At 38.4% G+C, this 22,122-nt stretch overlaps 3 protein-coding genes across 6 annotated transcripts; all 3 read left to right on the forward strand.

Moving 5' to 3' along the window:
* Positions 1-302: 302 nt before the first annotated feature.
* Positions 303-1,583, forward strand: nanos2 (nanos homolog 2). The gene has a single exon (XM_038728460.1). It carries the CDS (start codon positions 727-729, stop codon positions 1,213-1,215), a length of 489 nt encoding a protein of 162 aa, XP_038584388.1. The 5' UTR covers positions 303-726; the 3' UTR covers positions 1,216-1,583.
* A 4,213-nt stretch (positions 1,584-5,796) lies between these two features.
* On the forward strand, positions 5,797-8,588 carry si:ch211-161h7.5. The gene is made up of 7 exons (XM_038714552.1): positions 5,797-5,896; positions 6,050-6,194; positions 6,676-6,789; positions 6,927-7,071; positions 7,251-7,399; positions 7,494-7,633; positions 7,962-8,588. The coding sequence occupies exons 1-7, from the start codon at positions 5,797-5,799 to the stop codon at positions 8,111-8,113; spliced, it is 945 nt and encodes a 314-aa protein (XP_038570480.1). The 3' UTR covers positions 8,114-8,588.
* Positions 8,589-9,527: 939 nt separating this feature from the next.
* Positions 9,528-21,200, forward strand: si:ch211-161h7.4 (titin homolog). 4 transcript variants are annotated; one of them, XM_038728482.1, is made up of 17 exons: positions 9,529-10,001; positions 10,467-10,510; positions 10,906-10,970; positions 11,062-11,207; positions 11,713-11,773; positions 11,906-12,119; positions 12,222-12,308; positions 12,549-12,629; positions 13,131-13,310; positions 13,451-14,145; positions 16,093-16,641; positions 17,012-17,576; positions 17,660-17,730; positions 18,669-18,809; positions 19,781-19,941; positions 20,083-20,173; positions 20,385-21,200. In XM_038728482.1, the coding sequence occupies exons 1-17, from the start codon at positions 9,978-9,980 to the stop codon at positions 20,465-20,467; spliced, it is 3,258 nt and encodes a 1,085-aa protein (XP_038584410.1). In that variant the 5' UTR covers positions 9,529-9,977; the 3' UTR covers positions 20,468-21,200. The 4 variants fall into 4 exon arrangements, with proteins under 4 accessions (XP_038584436.1, XP_038584410.1, XP_038584420.1 ...); XM_038728492.1 differs by having other exon boundaries at positions 12,225-12,308; XM_038728508.1 differs by lacking the exon at positions 12,549-12,629 and having other exon boundaries at positions 9,528-10,001; positions 12,225-12,308.
* Positions 21,201-22,122: the final 922 nt, after the last annotated feature.

Consider the following 22,122-nt stretch of genomic DNA (forward strand, 5'->3'; position numbering starts at 1 on the left):
ATTTACAAACAGATTCACAACAGACAGAGCAGCATAAAAACAAGGCAAGCTTTATCTAGCACATGTCAATGTTTCTTCTCGATATGCTTTAAATTTTAACTGGAAAGAAACGCAACAATATTAATCGCAATGATCAACATCATATCAGCGTCTCCTTTTTCCTATCATCATAATCATTGATATTCTTAAAAAACAATTGTCAAAAACATTTCCACAGCAAACAGATGATGGTTATATGGAGATGGTAAAAGAGCAATGCATACACACACACACACACACACACACACACACACACACACACACACACACACACACACACACACTCTAACCACAATCACAATTTCAAAAGAATTTGTCTTGGCTGCTGGCTGTCCTTCATATTCAAAATTCAATGCAATATTTTTTTGTTCACTTATGAGTTTGTGTCTGTTAAAATGAATAAAATATGCGGTGGCTCTTTCTGATCGTTTTCAGGCTGGGTCACAATTATCAATTTATCCACAAGCATACAAATCCAAATTCCAGGTTGTTGTTTTCCAGATGAAAGGAGACTCCAAACTGCACACCAGGACTATTTTTTTCTCCCCAGACACCTGCCCCCCATTTGCCTATAGCCTAAATGTTCCAAACATTGTTGCAAGTGTTAACATTAGAGCATTTTTCAGACGTCTATAAATATGAGGCGCTCCAGCAAGCGTGCAAACTCTGCGCATTTCTACTCCAAAAATGACAACAACGCAAAGACAAGTCGGCGTCCAGAGCTCCCTCCTCTCTGACGGGGACTGCTTCGACATGTGGCATGACTACATGAACCTGGGCAGAATGCTGGTGAGGCTGTGCGACAGGCGTGAGGGGGACCACAGAGACACCAAAGGGCCCAAGAAAGAAGCACCGGCGCGGTGGAACCACATCCAAACCTCTCGACGGGAGCTCAGCAGAAACTCCTCAGAGAGTAGTTCCGTCAGCAGCCTGTCGGACAACAGCTGTTACGGGACTTCTCCGGACTTCTGCCGCTTCTGTAAGCAGAACGGGGAGTCTGCAAGGGTGTACCGGTCACACAAGCTGAAATCAGACGACGGGAAAGTCCTCTGCCCCATCCTCTGGAACTACACCTGTCCCATCTGTGAAGCCACCGGAGACCGCGCCCACACGCGCCGGTACTGCCCGCAGGCGCAGCGCCAGGATGCTGCGGGGATGCTGCCGAGGTTCTGGTAACTTGACAGTGAACACTGAAATATTGATGGCGCTGAAAAGACTGTACATAATTACCCAAAATTGTTTTGGCCATGTGTTCATGTTTACGTAGACGGTTGTAAGTTCCCAAGTTGTACAGAAATGTGCAGTTTAATGTGAAATGTTTCATGTTTAGTGTTGTTTTTGCATTCAAATGCGTTACTGTCATTCTGCTGCAGCCTGGTCTGCAGAGTTTCATCACCGACCTGTCCAGCGTTATAAAAAAAACAACAACATGTAATCAAACCTGTAAAAACTTCTGTCAATAGCATTAACATTAACATTTTGGAAACTACAAAACTAAAAGTGCTTTTGTATGCATTATCAAAAATAAATATGGAAAAAAGTTATTTCTGTTTGGTTGTTTTTGTTTTAACAGTATTTACTTTGAGGTTGAAAAGAGTTTGGAGGAAACTCTGAATCACTTTAGCTAAAAGTTTTTGTTGACAGGTTGTTGTAATATATGGATAAGAAACTAATACATATATATTTTTTAAAAATCAGTGAATGTGACTAAATATAGACGATTAATGATATTAATGCTGTACATTATTAGTTATAGATTCATTGATCATGTTACAATTTCAAATAGTTGGCTTCTGCTGAGATTTCTGCTGTATTTCTTTAAATCTCAAATAAATGAAAGAAAGCTCAAAACCTTTCTTTGAAATGCGGTGGAGCACGACATAAAGTAGCGTGTGATTAAAAAACTCAAAATTGTGTTTAAGTAAAAGGCTTGAGTCAATTTACCACCGACCTAAACATTCAAATGTACTATCCTACAGCTTTATTACACAAAAATTTGTAAAGTAAACTAAAGTTATTAAAGGAAGATGTAATTGTACAGTTAGTGTTGTAATCAACATTTATAACTCATGACTCAAACTCATAAAAGAAGCAGACTCTGGTCCTACCTGCTGCGGGCCACAAACTGCTTTGATAAGGTGATAAATTGCTGTTACTAAACAGGTGTATGAATGATGACCCTTGTTACATTACAACTCTTATATCATTGCATTGTTATAACTGATGCTTTAATGTGTAAGATGCATTTTAATGTTGCAGAGGAGGACGTTATTTCACCTTCTTCAGACACTGTTAATTAACATTATCAGGTATCATATTCCATTTGGTTGTCATATGTTTTGTACCCAGGATAAGCGGTTGATGATGAGTGAATGAGTGTGATGTTTTGTATGTAAAAACTGTAATCTGTGACATAAACAGAAGTAAACCTGAGGAAAAAGTACAATATTTCCTTCTGAAATGAAGTGTAGGAGTATAGAAATATGGAAAAGTAAAGTAAAATACCTCAAAACTGAATTTAGATCCAACACTTGAGTAAATGTTTTGAGTTACTTTCCACCACTATATATAATGTAGCACAATTTAATAACATGAAGTAAACTTGAGTAATTAAGGTAAGATGTAATTAATACAGCTGCGTTATGACTAATCGAAAATTGCGAAAGCAGCAGGCAGGGGTGAATCTAAAGGAGGAATGGGAGGTGTCAGTAAATGTATTAAATATAATATATGTAATAATATATATAATATATATATATATATATATGTATGTTATAAAAAGTGTCCCCAGTGTAGTATGTTAGCCATGATCAGATTTATATGATTCGGTTGTCTGATTGCAGCTTATCAGCCCTGGCACCCACAAGGACACCAACCAAGAGACCAGTTCATATCTTGACTGCTATTAAGTCAGAGTAACTGATGGAGAGAGAGAATGGGATGCAAGTGCTCAATTACAGGTAAAGGTGCAGCATATAGAATCTTACTTAAACATACAGAATCAGCTAAATGATTTCATATAATATTATATTACCTTATTACAGTATAAGATTTTTATCATTTATACATTTCTCTGTCAATGTGGAGCGAATTTCAACTAGGTTACTTTAAAAAGTGTTGGTCTTTCAAATCTGCCATAATGTCACACCTAGAAGTCAATAATAGAGTCTAAAGAATCTTATTTGGCAGTGCATTTTTAAAACAAATTAAACTGCAATGAAAACTGCTTGAAATATTCCTACCTGTATATTACAACAAATTACTGAAATGAAATCTTATGCTTTGATGGATTACTGAACTATTTGGCCCCTGGGCCAGAGCATCTGTTTGAAGTGACTGCTGTTGGAAAGTCAATCAAATGAGTACAAAGAGACGCAAAAACGATCACTCAGAGATGCAAAACAAACAAAGAAAAACACAAAAACAAAGAGAAGCAAAATAAAGACTGCAAATTAAGTTGTTGGTGATTCATTGACCATTCATATAGAGCAAATTCAGGTCACGCCTGTGAGGCCACAAACTGATGTGATTGGGCGATAAGGACCTGTTACCAAACATGACTACTAGGGCAAAGGTAGCTTTTAAAAATGTTTATAATTATGAACCTCCGTTATGAAGCAGATACTCATTTACCTTATGCCACAGTAGTTTGTTTCTTTTCACTTACACACAGATTCACAGTCTTTCATTTGAAAACAAAAGACACATGGAGGAAGTCTGTTGATGATATAAGTTTCAAACCTACACGTGCTGAAGGGCCATAAAAACCTCAGTTACACAAGCAGCTCTTTTGAAAGAAAAAAAACGCTCCACAACAGCAGTTTTTTGTGCTGCCCCTGTTTTCAAGAACGCACAGTAACGGTGTGTCAAAGCTTCTTTATTCATGCTTATATTGGTGCCAACTGATCTTAAGAATAAATGATCAACATGGTATGTCCAGAGCTGCTTTGTTTTTTACTTAAAAATGTGTGTTTTAACTTATAATATTTGTGTTTGTAGACAAGTTGACTTATCCACAATGTTAAAACACACCATTAGCCTTGTGTTTGCCATAGTGATGGCGCTGCTTTTCTTCATCATCACTATGGCCATGAATATGTAAGTTTTAATGATGTAAATGCTCCGTACTTGTATAGCGCCTTTATAGTCTTTTCGACCACTCAAAGCGCTTTTACACTACATCTGCATTCACACACTGAGCCTAAGTGCTCAAACGAAAACTAGCATTCACACTCATTCATACACTGGCGGAACAGCTGCCAGGGGTTGCCCAAGGACACCTTCCGATTAACGGCTAACCCGCTCTACCTCCTGAGCCACAGCCGCCAGGGTGAGCCACCAGTGGTTTCCACTCATTATATTGCAAAATAAAATGTTATTTCATATAAAACTGTAGGAATAATGTTACATCCTTTGAGATTAAAGTCACTTTTTACAATCATGTTGGATCCACGTTGTTTCTGTTCAGCTCTGTGTTTATCGATTTTTAAAATTTGTGTTCCTGCAGATACATTTTTGGGAGTTTTTAACCCAATCAGTTACATCTTTCTGGCTTTAGTGTGAAGTAAAAACCAGGAGTAAAAATCCACACAAGAGTTTCTGTACGTTAATGGATAGCACCAACTCTCAAATGCTTAGATTTGTGCTGCAATAAAACATACATTGTTCTATTTTTCTACTGTATCGACAGGTTGATACCTGCTGCACTGGCTTTCCTCATCCTAATTGCTTTGACTACATCTTGATATTCTTCTCATGCCAGCATCTCCACACCAATGGAGCCTGGCTGAAAATACCACAAAGTAGACCTGTGGCTCCACAGTGTGTTGTCTAGCATGGCAGCTTTTATATGCAAGTTTGCCTGCTGCCTTCCAGCAACATCTTCTGTGCCAACTCTATTCTCATAAATAATGTTTTTCTTTTGATATAAACCTTTGCACATGTCTGTGTCTGAGTCTTTTCTGTTGTCTCTGTAACAGGTGCAGAAATGTGTTGCCATATATACAACATGGACAACCATACTCTGTATGAATTTTGCTCCTAGATCTTGCTTAAAACTAAATTTAAAAAAGAATCATCAAAATCCACTACTGCTCTTTGCCTAATTTTATGCATTGCCATATAGTAGACTCAAATGTCCATTCCCAGGGAAAATGTTGACAGTTGGTTTTATTATTCACAGCACTGTGGCAGAAATGTATAGATAAGAGGTGCACGTGATGCTTTGGGTGGTCGTAAATCTTCCTCTTATACAACTAAGCCATTCTATAAAACAGCCCAGTTACTCTGGTTCTTCACACTTATGACTAAGCTCACACAGCATCGGACAAAGGAAGGTACGTCTTGTTTAACTTTATGGAGTCTTTATCGTGCGGACACTCTTTCTGTTTTGTTTTATAATCTTGGAGGAAACTCAGCATGCAGTAGTGGCACGTGGACATGTTACACAAGTAGTTTTCCTTGTGTGTCCTTGAAATTCGAATTTGACTTTTTTTGTTGTTTTTTATGGTGACAATCTCCAACAAAGGTTACAAGAAAGCTGGGAATTTATTAAAAAGATATAACTTGGTGTTATGAATGGGTTCTGTGTGTGCTGCATAAATAAGGCTGTTATTATCACTTTGTTTCTTTCAGCAAAACTTTATTTGCTCATTCAGTGTATAATACTACAATGTACCAAATGTGCTTTAAGTGGTTATGTGCATGTTGTTTTAACAAAAGAATATTTTGTATTTTGGAATTATTTTTCACAGTGCAATGGGAAAACATAATCCTGGACGTCTTGCTGCGATAGTGGTGTCTGTTGTCAGTTTTGTGATAAGCTTGGTGTTCAATGGGCTGTCTGTAGTTGGAATTGGTAAGTCAATGTTTTTTCTCATTTAACTTGTAGAGGATGTTAAGTAACCCTGTGAATGGGCACTGTGAGATTGTTGAGAAATCCCAAATATAATTTTAACATGTTACATTCCTCTCCATTTTCACTCTTTATTTGCATTTATTCTGTCCCTAGGTCCTTATGATACTACTACAGCCAATGTGTCTGCTGTGTTTGACACCCAGCTCACGCCTTCAGGATGGACTTTTAACATCTGGAGTGTCATCTACATCTGGCTGACAGCAATGATTATCTACATCCTCACAGGACTTTGCAGAAAGTAATTTCAATTTCAATTTCAATTTCAATTTTATTTATATAGCGCCAAATCACAACAACAGTTATCTCACAGCGCTTTTCATAAAAGAGCAGGTCTAGACCGTACTCTGTGATGATATTTACAGAAGCCCAACAGTTCCCACCAAGAGCAAGCACTAGGCGACAGAGGCAAGGAAAAACTTCCTTTTAAGAGGCAGAAACCTCGAGCAGAACCATGGCTCAGGGTGGGCGGCCATCTGCCTCGACCGGTTGGGGGTGAAAGTAGCGGCTAACTTTTTATATTTTCTTGTTTGAAACCATAAAATATTGTAAACCATTTTCAAAATGCTGAATATCAAGTGCACATAGGAATTTATGCATTTGAAATCCCTTTTTGGGATGCCACATGTGAGACAAGTGTTCGTAGCTAAACTGACAATTACTGTTCTGTGGACGTTCACCAACTCACAGACTGAAAGAACTGTGGCTCTTCCTTCCTGTAGGAATGGTTATGGCTACGTTTACTGCAGCCCTGCAGTGTTGCCTTATGGGTTCTTCATTAGCTGGTGCCTCAATCTGTGTTTCAACATCGGTTGGCTGCTTGTTTGGGACAAAAGGTAAGAGTCTCCAATGGGAGCTTTTAAATGGCTCCTGTAATTATTCTGGCATCAGTTTCTGTCTCACTTCACATTTTACAGCAACCTAATTTACACATTAAATGTGTGTTTTTCTGCTGTTTTGTGCCGTACTACAGAGTGATGATTGCCGCACTGGTTTTTCTCTTCCTTGTCATCTGCACAAACTACTCCATGATATGCTTTACCTGCCACGGACTTCATATTTATGGAGCCTGGCTCCAGAAATATCACAGAAAAGAGCTTTGGCTCCACCGTGTGCTGGTTAGTATGACAAATGTACAGTATTTGCATTATCAAGTGCATACGCTTAGGTTCTAATCTTGCATGTCCCACGTTATGAGTCTAGTTTGTTTCATGTACTTAATATAATGTGGTTTAAGTGTACAATGTTTAAAGCATGTATTAAACTAAAAAAAACCTCTTTTATACCTTATGTGCAGGTTCAGAATGGTGTGATGATATACACAACATGGACAACCATTGCAACACTAATCAACCTGACCATTGTCCTGACTTATGATGCAAAAGTGTCCCCAACAGATGCTGCCACCATCTCATACTCTATTCTGGCTGTTGTGTTGCTCGTGTGGTAAATGCACATCTAAATAGTTATTAGAGAAGTAATATGCAAAGTCACCAGTGAGATCCTGAAGCAATGTGTTTGTGCTGCCTGTTTATCGCAGGTTTGTTTTGGAAAACTTCATCCTTGACAAACACATGCGGTACATCCTCATCACCTACCCTGTTCTGATCTTTGCGCTGTGTGGGAACCTGGACAAAAACTTTGATGCTCAATCACCCAGCCGCAGCGGCATCTTCATCGGTAAGACACTGAAGAGATCTCCCTATTAATATGTATCAAATGTATGCTCATCTCTACAATCAGCTTGTAAACATCACATCAACAAAATTTCATTAGGCTGATCTCCTGAAACAAGTAATAAGAAACACTTCACGTATTTACTTACTACTTTTAAATAAACTATATCCATCCGAGCACATTTGAAATAGTACTCCCACTTAAGTATAATGTCACCTTTTGAAATATTATAACTCCTGTACAAAAATGCATCTGGGAGCCATGCAGAATAAGTCCAGGTGACCAAAGATATCTGTTTAAAAGTTGTGCTAACTAGACTTTCTTCTCGTAGTTGTGCTGCTGGCCTTAGCGTTGGTGCTGTTTGTCATTCGGATTGTTTTGGTGGTTTGGAGACATGTCAAACAGCCACTCTACACAGACGTCAGTCCTGAAGCCATGGAACCGACAGAGATTGCCAAGAAGCAGAAAAAGATATTTCGTTAAACACTTTTAACACACCAACACTTGATGTAATGTATTATACAAAACAGTTCTGCACTTGTTTGGCATTGCTTTGTTGATGATTATGGGGACATTTTTTCATTTTGTAACTTTTAGTAAATGTTCTGATCACACACAGTATGATTTAAAATGCCCTCTGGCATAATTTGCATAGTTAAGTCATGTAATTTGCAATACTGTTTTCAACTTTGGCTGACTGATCTATGAACCTTTTATGGCTCTTTTCCATACATTAAATGCTAACACAACTCATTAGAATCTGATAAGGAGACTATTTTCAACACTACACAGAGGTTCAACACTGATCACACTTAACAGTATAGACTGTATGTGGTAAACCTTTCCCCGGAGTTTACAGTATGTTTGTTTTGTATCAAATGCTAACTTATATTCCAATGCTAAATGCAGTTTTCTCATCTTGACATATTTATTTGGAATAAAGCATTCCTGAAGTTTATCATGGATGATGCCAACTGTTTTAACAGTTCAGTAGTGTGGGCTCTTTTTATAATTATGTGGCGGATGAATGGGAATAACACAATTCAAGTAGCGACATGTAGCTTCTCCAACAATTTAAACATCAGGGACATTATCAAATATTATTAGAATTTACACAGTCATAAATTTTGGGTGAGAAAGCTAAAAGTTGATCATGCAACACAAGTGTCAAAAACAAAACAAAGATTATTTGAATTAAAGTATCTTATTAATATTCAAGTCAAATCCAATCAGATTTATTTACAGTGCAAAATCACCACGCAGCATGGTTCCAACACACTTTCCAAAAACAACACACAGGATCAAATACAAAAAAGTACAAAAGTGAAGACACATGATACAATACACAAGATAGAACATATAATGGTAAAAAAAAATCCAGCAAAAATGAATAAATAAAAAAAGATAAAACAGCTACATTAAAAAACTTCAGATTAGGAGGACATCAAAAGGTGCTCCACCAAACATGAATCCTGGAGAGGCTGTAGTGACGTGAGAACAAGTAGGTTTTCAGTTCTGACTTTTCTGTAAACTCAGTGGCTATACCAGTATTTTGTGTGTGCCCTGGTCTACAGATCTAATTCTCTGGATATAAGAAAACATGTTTGTCGTAAAAGTCCCATCATCATAATTTTAATGAAAATGAAAATTTTGATGCAAAAAATATCATTTCCGCAATCGTGATAATCAAAATTATGCCAATTCTTTTTTTTTTTTTTACATCATGTAAATGTATATCATCTCCTAAAGTACAGTAACCTGTAGAGGGCAGCAACGCAAGGCGCCAACTTCAGGCCCTCTGTCTCTGTCGGAAAATAAAACGTAGACGAAGAAGAACATGCGAAACTCTTCGAAAGTACTTCCCTGAAACTAATCTTTCAGGCAGCAGCAAGTCCCTAGCAATCAATCGGATCCAATGCTATGCCCTCCAGCAAGAAGCTCCATCAGTCAGATGGTTACGTTTATGTTGTACTTTTATTATACTCCGTGTATGTTAGTAGTTTTAAAGCATATGTCAGCACCACTTCTACCTGAGAGGCTGAACTCAGGGCTTCTCAGCCTCTCACAAACTGCGCGGGTTAATTACAAATTGTCAACAGCGCCGTTGTTTTGCTAACGCTAACGTAGGTTAACAAGTGGTCGAAATAGCTGTCTCACCAGCTTTCATACGATAATATATTTATTCGTCACCTGAGTTTTAGAGAGGGGATTCTAATAGATGCATTCCGGGGGACAACCAAGCCGTTACTGACTACAAAATGATGAAACTAGCGAACAGTTAACTTCGGGTCTCCTAAAGAGTCGTCTAATGTTACAAGACAGAAATAGCTAACGTTAGCTAACACAAATGGAGACCAAGTACCCTACCTTGGTAAGTTAATGTCTTCATTACACTTTGTGTTTCTATGTTCTGATGTGCTTCCGACGAAAGAGTGCTGAACAAACGTGTACAACTACAACGTTATGCTAAAACATGGCTAACGTTGTTCTCGGTTGCCTGATTGTAAGTAACACGTATGCTAACTTAGCTAAAGTCAATACTACAGCCATGGAACAACTCAAAGCTTCGTGAGTGTTATAACTTAGTTAATGTTTTTGTTGAGTCTTCAACTTACGGTGGTGTGTAACGTTATCTAATTATTTGTCCATCTTATCTACACGATCAAGGAGAGATGCATTAAATATTATGCTACTTTAAGTTTTAGCTTTGTCTACTTAATAAACTGACAACTGTATTGTAGAGACGTTAGCTGCTAATATTTCCCCCTCTCTAATTTACAAACTAAGACATGACACTAAACGCAGTTAAAATATTTCAAGCTTTGTCTATTCACAGAGGAGACCAAAAAGGAAACTCTGCTACCTTACAAACAAGGAAAGGTAAGTTATGTTTGATACTGTTTTCAAAATGTTTCAGGAGGAAATGCCTTGCGACTTTAAAACGTATCATATTTTCAATATTTATGTGCTCTGTGAGTGAGCAATTTTCTACAACCTGAAACTTGGGGACTAATTATGTACTGGAGATTGTAGTGTCAATAAATGTCTTATTTTTAATCCTCAAAGAACCTAGGTGTGTTGTTCTTACATTCAATACATTTCCTGGGTGTAATTGTCACAGATAGTTTGTAAATGTTGTATGTCTTTCTCTGACACTGGCTTTTTTGTAGATGTTTAATCCAGATTTAATGGTACAGACTGCCTCAGCAGTTGAATGGGAATTATATAACACAGGTCTTTCAGATGTCATATTAACCTGACATTTGTGTTTTCAGTCCACCTAAAGAATGGGCACCACCACTGACACTGGGGGACATTGATAGGATGTTTGACGACTTGGGTGAGTTCAGCGTGGGATTCTTTTGCTTTAATGTTTTGCAGTTTGTTTTGCATTTTTGTTATGTTAAGCCATACTTAACTATTCTTTTCAGGTCCATCCTCACATGATGATGAGGACTTACTTCCTCCATCTCCTCTGCTCCAGACCTTTGATAATGAGACAAACCAGTGTGAGAGAGAGGCTTCACCAGTCCTACAGGCTGGCCACCGGACTGAAGAACATCCAAGAGGCCAAATGGTAAAGTGTCAGTCACTACTGTGTCTTCTGCTGATGTTACAAAATAGTCAGAAGGTTTCTTGATGCTCTGTTGGATAATAAAGGCAAAATATCTGAGAGGCAGTTTGATGCCCCTTTGAATGTTGCAGACACGCCTGATGGTTGATTCAACATGCAAAGGTTGTTGTTATTTTTGTCACTGTGAAGCACATGTTCACCGCTGTTTTGTCCTTACTTGGGAAAGAGCTGATGAGAACGTAGTTATACAATTACTCTTGAAATTTAATTTACTTTCTTTGCCAGGCAGTGCCAAAATTTCACCAAGCTTAATAACATAATGTGTGCCACTTGGACAAAATAGCCGCCACATGCCTAAATGCAAAGTCACGGTTAGTAAAACAGGTGTCTTCCACTTTCTGATTGTTTATAGACTATAGCAGCTTTGTGTACCCTTTTTTTTTTTTTTTTGAATTAGACAATATTTTAATATGTATTTTAGTGTTGAGTATTTTTTGTAACTCTTCAGGGTCTTGAAGGAGATGTTCTGCTTCCTGTCACAAGGTCACCCAGTCCTAAACTAGACATGGGTAAGAGACTCAAACCTGTATTTTACTGAGAAAATGCTTTTTTACATTAAATGTTAAGGCACTTGTCTTTTTTTTGTGTTGTGTAGATTTTTTTTTTCCCTTGTTAAAGGGTGCTGCTTTTTCTTGTTGCAGAGGTGGACTTCCCATTCAAAGCATATGGGCCAGTGAAGACATCCAGCCCTATTGAACTGAATATGGTTGTGAAAGATGTAGAAGAACTAGACAATGAAAAAGACCAGGATGTGTCTCCAATACTCTTTGCCTGTGAAGATGACCGTAAAGAAGAGGCAAAGACGGAACCTTTACTCACCCAGAAACTCCATTGCAATGAGCCTGTCACAGAGAAGTCAGTCATTAATTAATTCAAATAATGATTAGTCTTTGTGTGGATGTTTGTATAATGTAAAATCTACTGCACGTTTGTTTTGATAATTGTACTTTCCTCTAGAAGTGATGACTTGGAGTCTCCTCCAAGCAAGGTTGCTTTAACCAAACCCAAGATGTCCAGTCAGAAAAACGAGGTTGAGGGATCACAGTAAGGGTCCTTTAAATTCTCACCTTAATGATTAGTTTGCTGCAAGCACCCAAAATACTCAACCAGTATCTGATGGATGGTAATACACAATACAAAAGTGACCATTGCATTATGCAGGGTCCATTTCGTGTTTGTATGTCTGACCTTTAATTTTTGTGCTACCTGTGTTCATTACTTGGACGTTTGCCATTTAGATTTTATACTTATGTGCACGTGGTTTATATTTATTTTTTTCTGCAGCAAAGAGAGCCACCCAGTCAAAGAAAAAGCAGCCAAGAAACCTCAAACAGATGTTTTGGAGGGCAAAAGAAAAGCACCACTGTAAGAAGTTTGCCTTGTGCTCTCATTTTGGGTCTAGTGACCTAACAGTGCTGGATATTTGAAACCAATAACAATATTGACATTGGAGAATATATTAAGATTTACTATTTGCCTATAATGTACTGGCTGATCTTCAAGTTTGGCATCACTTTTAGTTTGGAGTTGTTACAAAGATATACACCGTGGTAGAATATTTTACAGTGGCACAATAAACTACCCTATAAATACAACAGTAAGAGTGTATTTATAATATAACACTAACTAAACTGGAAATTACATTGTTAAAAATAACTATATATATACAACAAAAATGTGGTGAATTGAGTCATAAAAAATAAGGGTCAAATATACATGAATACAACCCATAAAACAGCGTTGTCCTGAAATGCTTTCTTCATATCTGCACATACAGATATTGACATATTTGTGATGAGACAATATCAGCTGATAAAATCAGCCTGCTGATAATTATGACATAAATGTTTGTTTGTTTATTCTCAGGCAAGAAAACACAGACCTGCCAGTGTCAGCAGTGCGTCAGGAGCGTGAAGATGCAGCTCCTAAGAAGAACTCAGGAAGTGCTCCCAGGCAGCCATCGGCGGCGGTGTCCGCCCGTGTGGCAAAAGACATGACAGCTTTTCTACAAAAGCTTAGAGATGCTGGACAGCCCAAACCTGCATGGTGAGTTGAGATAAGAGGACGCCTTTAAGAATTTGTTGCTATAAAGTCGTCTTACTGAAAAATGGAAACAACCAAAATGTAGCTGTACTTCAACATAGAAACATGAAACAAAATTAATAACTGTATAATTTTTGTATAAGTTCCAGGAAGTCACTGTCACCGGTAAAAGTACCCACTCCTCCTGAGCCAGAGGATGATTTCCTGATCCTGGAGGACGAAACACCTCTTTGGATTTCCATTCCAAGTAAAACTGCCTCCAGTAAGAAGCATAAACAGAGCAGAACTTCCAGTACCGACAAAGACAGCTCAACAGACAAAGGGGTGAAGGATAGCTCGCTAGAGAATGCACAAAAACAGCAGGAATCTGAACAGGACCACAGAAAACTGGGAAGTCAGACTGTCAATCCGAAAACGAAGAAGACAAAAGGGAAAGAGAAGAACAATGAGGTGACTGAGCCTGGAAAAGATAAGAATGAATTGTGCAGTCCTGAGGATCTCCCTGCAGGTGACTTGATGGAACAAGAAAAACCAAACAAAAAGAAACGTCTCAAGAAGGTACCATCTAAAGAAAGTGACGAGGAGCAACCTAAAGACACAGCTAGCAGGCAGACAGACGAAGAAAGACCCACTCTGAAAATGGAAAAGAAAGCCCAGAAGTCCTCTGTCACGAAGAGATCAAAGTCTTTAAAAGATGGGGATGAAAATGCCAAAACAAGCAGGGCTAAGTCATTGAAGGGGGCCAGAAAAGCGATGCAGGGATCTGATGCAGTAACTGAGACGGTGAAGGAACCAAGTCAGGAGCATGCTGATGCTGAAGACCTGGGTTCTCTTTCAGGTAAAAACCTCCTATCCAGTGATTTAAATCTCTTCATGTGTTGACATTGAATCTTTAGGTATCTAAGCAGCAAAGCTGCTGGAGCTCTATTGGTTTTGTTCAGATTATTCTGTGTCAGCAGCAAAAACTACTGGACAAAAACTCACCAAAATTGGTGGGTGGGTTGCAAATTCCACCCACTATTCAGACAAAAAAAAGACCTCATGGTGGCGCCATAACAACAAACGTCACATTTTTGCAATTATCTCTAACTGCTTCGTTTAAAGTCAAACTTCTTGCATCATTTTAATCTCTGGATTCATCTGCATCTTTGCTCCAGTGGTCTTCTGCTCCGAAAAATGTGAAATTATACAACTTTTTATCACTTCTCTCTAAAACCTATTTTAGCGAACTCGTCCCAGACGGTTTCGCCAATCGACCTGAAAGTTTGGCAGGATCATCAAAGGGTGTCGCTGATGAAAGGTTATCAAAAGAATTTTGATACGTCAATCTGTTTTTTGTTTGTTTTTTTTATTAATTATTATAAATTTTTACTTTTGTGTATTTACGTACAATTTTACATACAGCACAGCGGAGAGAAAAGCCAGTGTGTGCTCACTCTTGAATAGATAAGATGAAAATGCCACGTTTGATAGTTGTTCTCTCTGGCCTGAAATGTGGGCAGCCACACTGCAATATTTACACTGTGCCCTTTCACCTTCTGTGCTGAATTTTTTATAAATGCAGCAGCTGGCCCTTTGACGCCTAGATATGTAGTTCACCCCACCAGGTTAAACAGCTCCCTCTGGTGGTTTCATTACCTCATGATATTCAGTATCTTGCCGTAACTTGTACAGTATGCACAACATTTTCTTTTTTACTCTGTTTAACTATCTGGGTATGGCACATGTGACATCACTACCTCAACTTGTGAGAAGGTGTGTGGAAACAGCCTCTCACCAGTAGCTCAGTCAGTAAGTCACCTACTCTGCAGAACTGAAGTTCCAGGGTTCAAATCGACAGGTGACCAAGTCAGACTTGCTGACAATGGGAGTGTTCAGATCATAGTGAGTCGAAGTTCTCTATTTTATTTGTATCCCATGACACCTTCTTCTTATTTTTCTCTGCTTAAAAGTGTGTGCAGCTTAAACCTTTTAATCTTGGAAACAAAAAATGTCGCAGGTGGGTTGAACATTTCACCCAGTAGTCAGGTACATATAATGACACACTCTGATCTCAAGGTGATGCTGTAAAAATCAAGTTTGTGTTTCCCCATTAAGTCCAAATTCTTTGATCACTTTAATCTCTCAAGTCGTCTGCATCTGTTCTCTGAAAATGTCAAATGTTGCGTTTTTCGCGACTTGCTTTGATCCCGATCTTTGCTGCTCGTGGCTATATTTCTGTTAGTCATTGTCATAGGTTAATCAACGTATGTTTTTAAATGTATGTGCTGCTATTTGTAAATAGAACAGTTTGATGTCTGACTTTGAGCTTGACTGACACTCGGTACTACCTTGGTATTCTCTGAATATTTGGTTTCAAAATTTTAATTATTATTATAATTTAAGAGCTTTGATTTTTGTTGAACCAAAATATCCAACCAGAAATTCTCTTGGATAAGATATCACCAGTTTATCACAGTTTGCCTATGATTTATTTATTTATTATTGAGCCGCATTAGTGTCCACAAAGTAGTTGCTAGTCTTGCTCAGGTTAAAACCAGTCAACTCGTTCTGTTCCTCCACTTTACAATCCGCGCCATCAAATCACGTCATCTTCACTTGTCCACAGCTTAAGCGCTTATGTGACAGAAATAATTATCTGTGTAAAACAGTGTGCGGTGTATATAGTTGTTATGGATTAAACGTAGCATCAAAAAAAAGAATTCGCAATCAAGGTATTCAAATTACTCGAATTGTTTCAGCCCTACATATAACTGTTTTTATTATCCCTCTTCCTCCCCTACAGACAAAGAAATCAAGAATTCTGAAGCACAAACAGAAAATGATTTAGCAGATGGAAATGATAAACAAAACAAACTGCCGGTTGTGTCTGAAGGGAGTTCATCGGAAGACAGTCAGATGCTTGGGAAAAGGAAAAGGAGGCAGACTGGACAGTGGTGGTTGAGCTGCCCTCAGAGCACAGAGGAAACAAAGGTTACAGACCACCAGCCTACACTCAAGAAGTCGAAGCCGAACAACAAAGAGCCCAGCGCAGCAGGACCTTCACCTGCAAAGACTAAGAAGGAAAGAGTTTTGAAGAGAAGGAATCAGACACACAAGGCACCGTCATCCATTCAGAACACAAATAAAACTAAAGAAAAGAAAACCAAGCGGAACAAAAACAGAAATACAAGAGAAGACACACCAGACAAGAAGAAAGTAACAGACAAGGTACTTAACGGATTTGAGGCAGAGCAGATCGAGGAGCAGCAGCAGGAGATCGTGGACCAGGACCCGGTTCCTGTAGATAGTAGCCCTTTGGACCTTACACACAGAGACCACAGCCTAAGCTCAGGTAAGGTCAGTGATGGAGGAAGCATTCCTTTGCTTAAGGAAAAGTACCTATACCACAATTTAAAAATACTCATATTACCAGTAAAAGTGCGACATTCAAAACCCTACTTAAGTAAAAGTACATACTTATTATCAGAAAAATGTACTTAGAACAGTGAAAGTATTCATTCTGGAGGAAAATCGCCTTTTCAATGTTAGGTTAGGGGTTTATTTACACAGGCCCAAGCTTATGTCAATAAAAACATCTGCCTCATGATCAAATATTTTAGTTAGTTTTAGTTCTTAATAGGGTGGAAAAATGTGTATTTGAGTTTTGTTGCCATAAAGCCCAACAAAAAAACTGTTTCTTACTAACATGTGATGTTTTACAGGGGATCATGTGTTTCAAAGAGTATACCGTCACGTCTCTAATGAAAAATTGTCCAGCAAGCCAGATCCCGTCTCTCCCAGAAGACCTAGGGAGCAGCTTAGGGCTGCAGAACCAGAGAAACGGCAGAGGAAACCTCCCAGTAAGTGGTGGACGGTCGATGGCATGTCCAAGGACGTGGAGAGCATCCCCTCACAGCCCAAACCTCATAAGGAAAGAAAAAAGCAGTCTAAAATGAGCAGATCTCCTGGACTTGGGACTCCCAAAAATGGCAACATGGCAGTCTCATCAAAACCGCTAGGGGGAACTCCTGTGCCTCTGAAAGTGAAGACATTGTCCGCTCCAAAGACTGTCAAGCGCTCTATGGCTACCTTTGAAGACATTTTCACTTCAGTCACAGAGACCCCGAGGGTGGTCAGCAGCAGAGAAGCAGGTCAGAATAACAGACATATCATCACCGGCTGTTCAACACTCAGTAAGACTGATGAAGAGGTTCTCAGTATGGATGCTGGTGAATTCAACAGCTCTCCCAACCAGGAGAACACGCAGAACAGTCAGTCAGATAACATGTAAGGAAAAGTCTAAATGTTCCTCTTCCCCTCTGTTTGTCTGTATAAGTTATGTTTTTATTATTTGACTTTGTGTTTGGCAGGTTTAAAGCCCTCCAAAGTGGGCCGTCCTCCATGATTGAGCTGGAACAGCACGAGGAGAATGACGACTTGAGTATGTTTTTATAAATTAAACACATCAATATCGAAATGTGCATTATAATTCAGTCAGACTCTGTCGATTTATACATTTACTACACTCATGTCTTCCATTGTTTGTTTTTCCACACATTTTCATGTTTTCATATAAAAACATCTTTAAAGTAATTTAAAACGACTCTTAACACCATTGCTTATCCCCCTGAAAATACACATTTTGTGCGCACATTTCCTTTGATCAGTTATTGTTAATAAGGAATAAATAGTAATCAGTATAATGCAAATATACTTCAGTAGATAAAGAATGAAAACGCAAGCAATGATACTGAGACAAACCATCAAACCAAAGCATCTAGTGTGAGAGCACAAGCAGTATTAATTAGGTGGTTGTTAAATGTAAATGAAAAAGCAGCATAACAAAGAGGCTTGAAGAGTCATGTGGCTGTTTGGAAAACAGTACCTGTAAAGTTACATGGCTATAAAAATGGATGTATACTATGTGTACATATAGTGATGCATTAAATACTACTTGTTGCAGTTACAAAACTTTGACATCACCCCCAATAAAAAAACTGAGTTGTAACTCAGAAATATAATGCACAGCGGAGAGAAGCCAGTGTGAGCTCACTCTTGAATAGATAAGATGAAAATGCCACGTTTGACAGTTGTTTTCTCTGGCCTGAAATGTGGGCAGCCACACTGCAATATTTACACTGTGCCCTTTCACCTTCTGTGCTGAATTTTTTAAAATGCAGCAGCTGGCCCTTTGACGCCTAGATATGTAGTTCACACCACCAGGCTAAACAGCTCCCACTGGTGGTTTCATTAACCTCAATCGACTTGAAACAACCTTGATTGTGTGCGTTCTAAATGTTAAACAGCGGGTTTTGTATTTGATTCAATCCCTCTTATTTTAAGTGATTAACTTCTCCTTTTATCTTCACTTTGTTCCAGTTCTGCCGTCATCCAGAGTCCACGCTGTCCTCTCTGTATCAGATCTGTGTGCTCCTCCTCTCAAACCGCTGGTCTTACAACCGAAGGACAAGGCCAACCTGACGGAGTGGTTTAAGTGCCTCTGGTCATCCACTGTGGACAGTAAGAAGATATAAAGTTTGATTTTAAAAAGGCACTATTTAAAATTTATCGATGTACCTGTAGGGACTTTATGGCTACACGGATGATTAAGTTGTGTGAATGTGGGGTATTGTCCTTTTTTGTTCAGTATTTCCTTTGTCTCATTTGCATACTTAATGTAGTGTAAGTGAAATCTCACAACGCAGGAAGTAAGGCAAGGGCAACAATAAACACGGATAAAACAGCCAAAAAAAAAAAGAAACTATGTAGCTACTTAACTATAGTAGAAGCCCAAAAATCAAGGACGACTGAAGAAATAAGCAAAATCAGATGGGCAAAACGCTCTTAATCTGAAATGCTCCCTGTGAATATGTAATGTTAGCCTGCAGAGAGCGGAATGGGCTAACAAGGTGAAGGCTAAAACGCTTCACTGTGAGTTGACGCTGGACAAAACTGCGGCACCGTTGTCCCACGTTCTCCTTTAGTTTCGTTTGTTGTTGTAAAATGTACACGCCCTGTGCTCACTCTGATTGGTGAGTAGGACCACAACAGGAGGCGCATGGAGCTTGTGATTGGCCAGCAGGTCTGTCACACAAGGATGACAAAGGAATGAATTTCTAACTGCATGACTGTTTAAAAAGGGGTCGGATGCGCTGTGTAATTAACCCACATTTTAATTGCTGTCTTCACGATTAGCTAATCGCGTTCTTTCAGATCGCCATTTTGATTTGCAAATGATTAATCATTCAGCCCAGAGAGAGAGACTCTTAAAAGGGAGTCCTGTATAGCAGAAGTAGAATCACACCGACGTCCCATTATATCAAAATATTATCACACAATACATTGTTTCATTTCTCAATTTCAGAGACTTTAAAGCATTTTTGTTTTTTATTTATCAACATTTTTAAGTTTCTTATCAAATGGTATAAAACGTAAGTAATTATTGGCCAGAATGGTCACTGAATAATTATCAATGTTTAATATTGTGGCAGATGGTCCTGAGATCACGCCGGACCAGTTTGATTGGTACTTCTATCAAGGCAGAGCTATCGGCATCCTGGTGGACCTGAACTGTGGCTCCATCTGTAGCGGGAAAATCCTGCTGGGATCCTACATGAAGAAGCCTCTCTGGGTGGATCACAGTGCCGCAACAGTAAGTACACTTCTTACTCTTCTTTTATGATTGTGTTGGTGTCATCTTTTTGTCTCCCTCTCTGTCCTCTTGTACACTGGCGATCTTGAAATGCAGTATATTTATTTATTTATTTTTTTCATTGTCATGTTTTTTATTAAGGTTTTTAACTTGTTAACGAGTTCTGTGAGTGTACTCATCAACGGCAGCAAGTCCCGCTTCGGTCCAGGACAATCCTTCATGGTGCCATGTGGTAAGAATTACATATCATTACATATAATAAGGTTTAATTGTATTTTAGTGAATTGCTTCTTCTCTGTAAGGGAGTTGGGGAAATACTGTTTACCAAATGATCACTTAATCAGTTGTGTAAGACTTTTTAAAGCTGTAATGTTATAGATGTATACCCACGAAAATGAATTCTCTTGTTTTTTTACTGATACGATACTGTTTTGTTCACACAGGACATGCTTACAGCCTCCAGAACGTCACTGCACAGCCTGCAGTTCTGTACTTCACCAGGATATTAGCAGAAGGTTTAGACTGAAATTGTCAGCTGAATGAAACCACATGTTCCTCAGAAATGACCAAATGCTTAATGTTATAAAAAAGATTAGATGTCTGGATTTAAATTGACTTTCTGTATTGGACTCCGAGCTGTAAATAGAAAATGTTTGGCTGTAAAGTTTTAATGAACTTATTTGACTCTTATGTATACAAGCTTGTATGCTTGTAATGGTTCAGGTAAAACAGAAAACAATTTGTAAATAAAGTTTTGTTTTTTTTGTTTTTTTAAACTTGAGTTGAATTTAGCCTTTTCTTATAATTGTTTGTTTCCAACCTCTAGAGGGCAGTGTACAGCAGTAGTCTGAAACTCGTATTTAACATATATGGTTTCAGTCAGCATTCAAACGAGGTCTTTATTTGCTGTTAATTTTGATGTCGGTTTTACAGTTTAGGCTAATCTGTCTTTTACAGAGTGTAAGTCTATAGCTCGAACAGGATTTCTATTGATTCTAGATTATGTTTTTTAAAAGTAACTACAAATGCACCACCAAGAACTCTTAATCTGTAACTACGCATAATCTTTTACAAGATGGTCATGTGTTTGGGTAAAGTTTTCATCTGCAAAGTTACTGGTAACCAAAGTTACCAAATAAACGCAGTGGAGTAAAAAGTACAGAAATGTGGGAGTATGAAGTAGCAGAACATGTGAAGTCAAGTACAGTAATTGAATAAATGTACTAACTTTCTTTTGCAAATACATTTTTTAAAAATGACCATTATTATTGTCGTCTCCCTGAAGCTTTTCACTAAAACTGCAGGTTTAGAAGCATTAATGGTACCTGGTTTTGTGGAGACACTGACGGTTGCTGATCCACAGACAGTCATCAGAAAAACAACTCTGCCCTTGAGAGGTCATGGAAGAGGCATTTAAAAAGTGTGCAGTCATTCTTCTCTTGCTTTCTGCTTTCGACTGGTAACGTCATCTTTTGCAAATACTCATGATATTTGCTAACTTAAGACTTTTCAGATAAGATATAGTATCTCTGAAAAACTCTGGCCACTAAATGTTTGAAAAATATTTCTAACCTTTTTCCCATGTTTGTATATAAAGCAAAGGTGGCTGCCCACTTGGGAAATGCATTAAAAATCTTTTTTATCATGCCGTGGCTGGAATATTTTTTCTTAAAACAGAGCAGCGGTAAGTCTTTTTAAACGACCTGTTCTTTTCAAAGATGCCGATTAATTATCTTAACTGTTTTCCTCTGCGACACAAAGGCTAATACACAAGATGCACAAACTGGGGCTATAGTTAACTCTTGTGGTCAAGGTACAGGACATTCTTGGTGGTATCATATGCTTCAGTCAGCACAAAACTGAAAAAAAAAAAAAAGTCGCTCTATGGTAAATGGGTTTGTCAGTAATATTTCAAGACAAAGACCATGGCTCACACACCAGAAATGCTGGCGTTCCCACACCGACACAACACATTCTCTGGTGGACATTAACTCATACCCACTTTTCTCTCATGAAACATTTACTGACCTACTTCATGATGGCTGAATTACGTTTCTGTACATGAATCGGTTATATTTTCTTCCCACCTATACCACTGTATAGTTGATGATACAGTGACACCAACATTTTTCTTAAACAAGAACCTGGGGATTGCTCTCTGATATTTTAATACGCCATGAC

The sequence above is a fragment of the Micropterus salmoides genome, unplaced genomic scaffold, assembly GCF_014851395.1.
Source record: "Micropterus salmoides isolate LMB-PRFRI ecotype aquatic unplaced genomic scaffold, ASM1485139v1 Ms_hic_scaffold_1, whole genome shotgun sequence".
Lineage (NCBI taxonomy): Eukaryota > Metazoa > Chordata > Actinopteri > Centrarchiformes > Centrarchidae > Micropterus > Micropterus salmoides.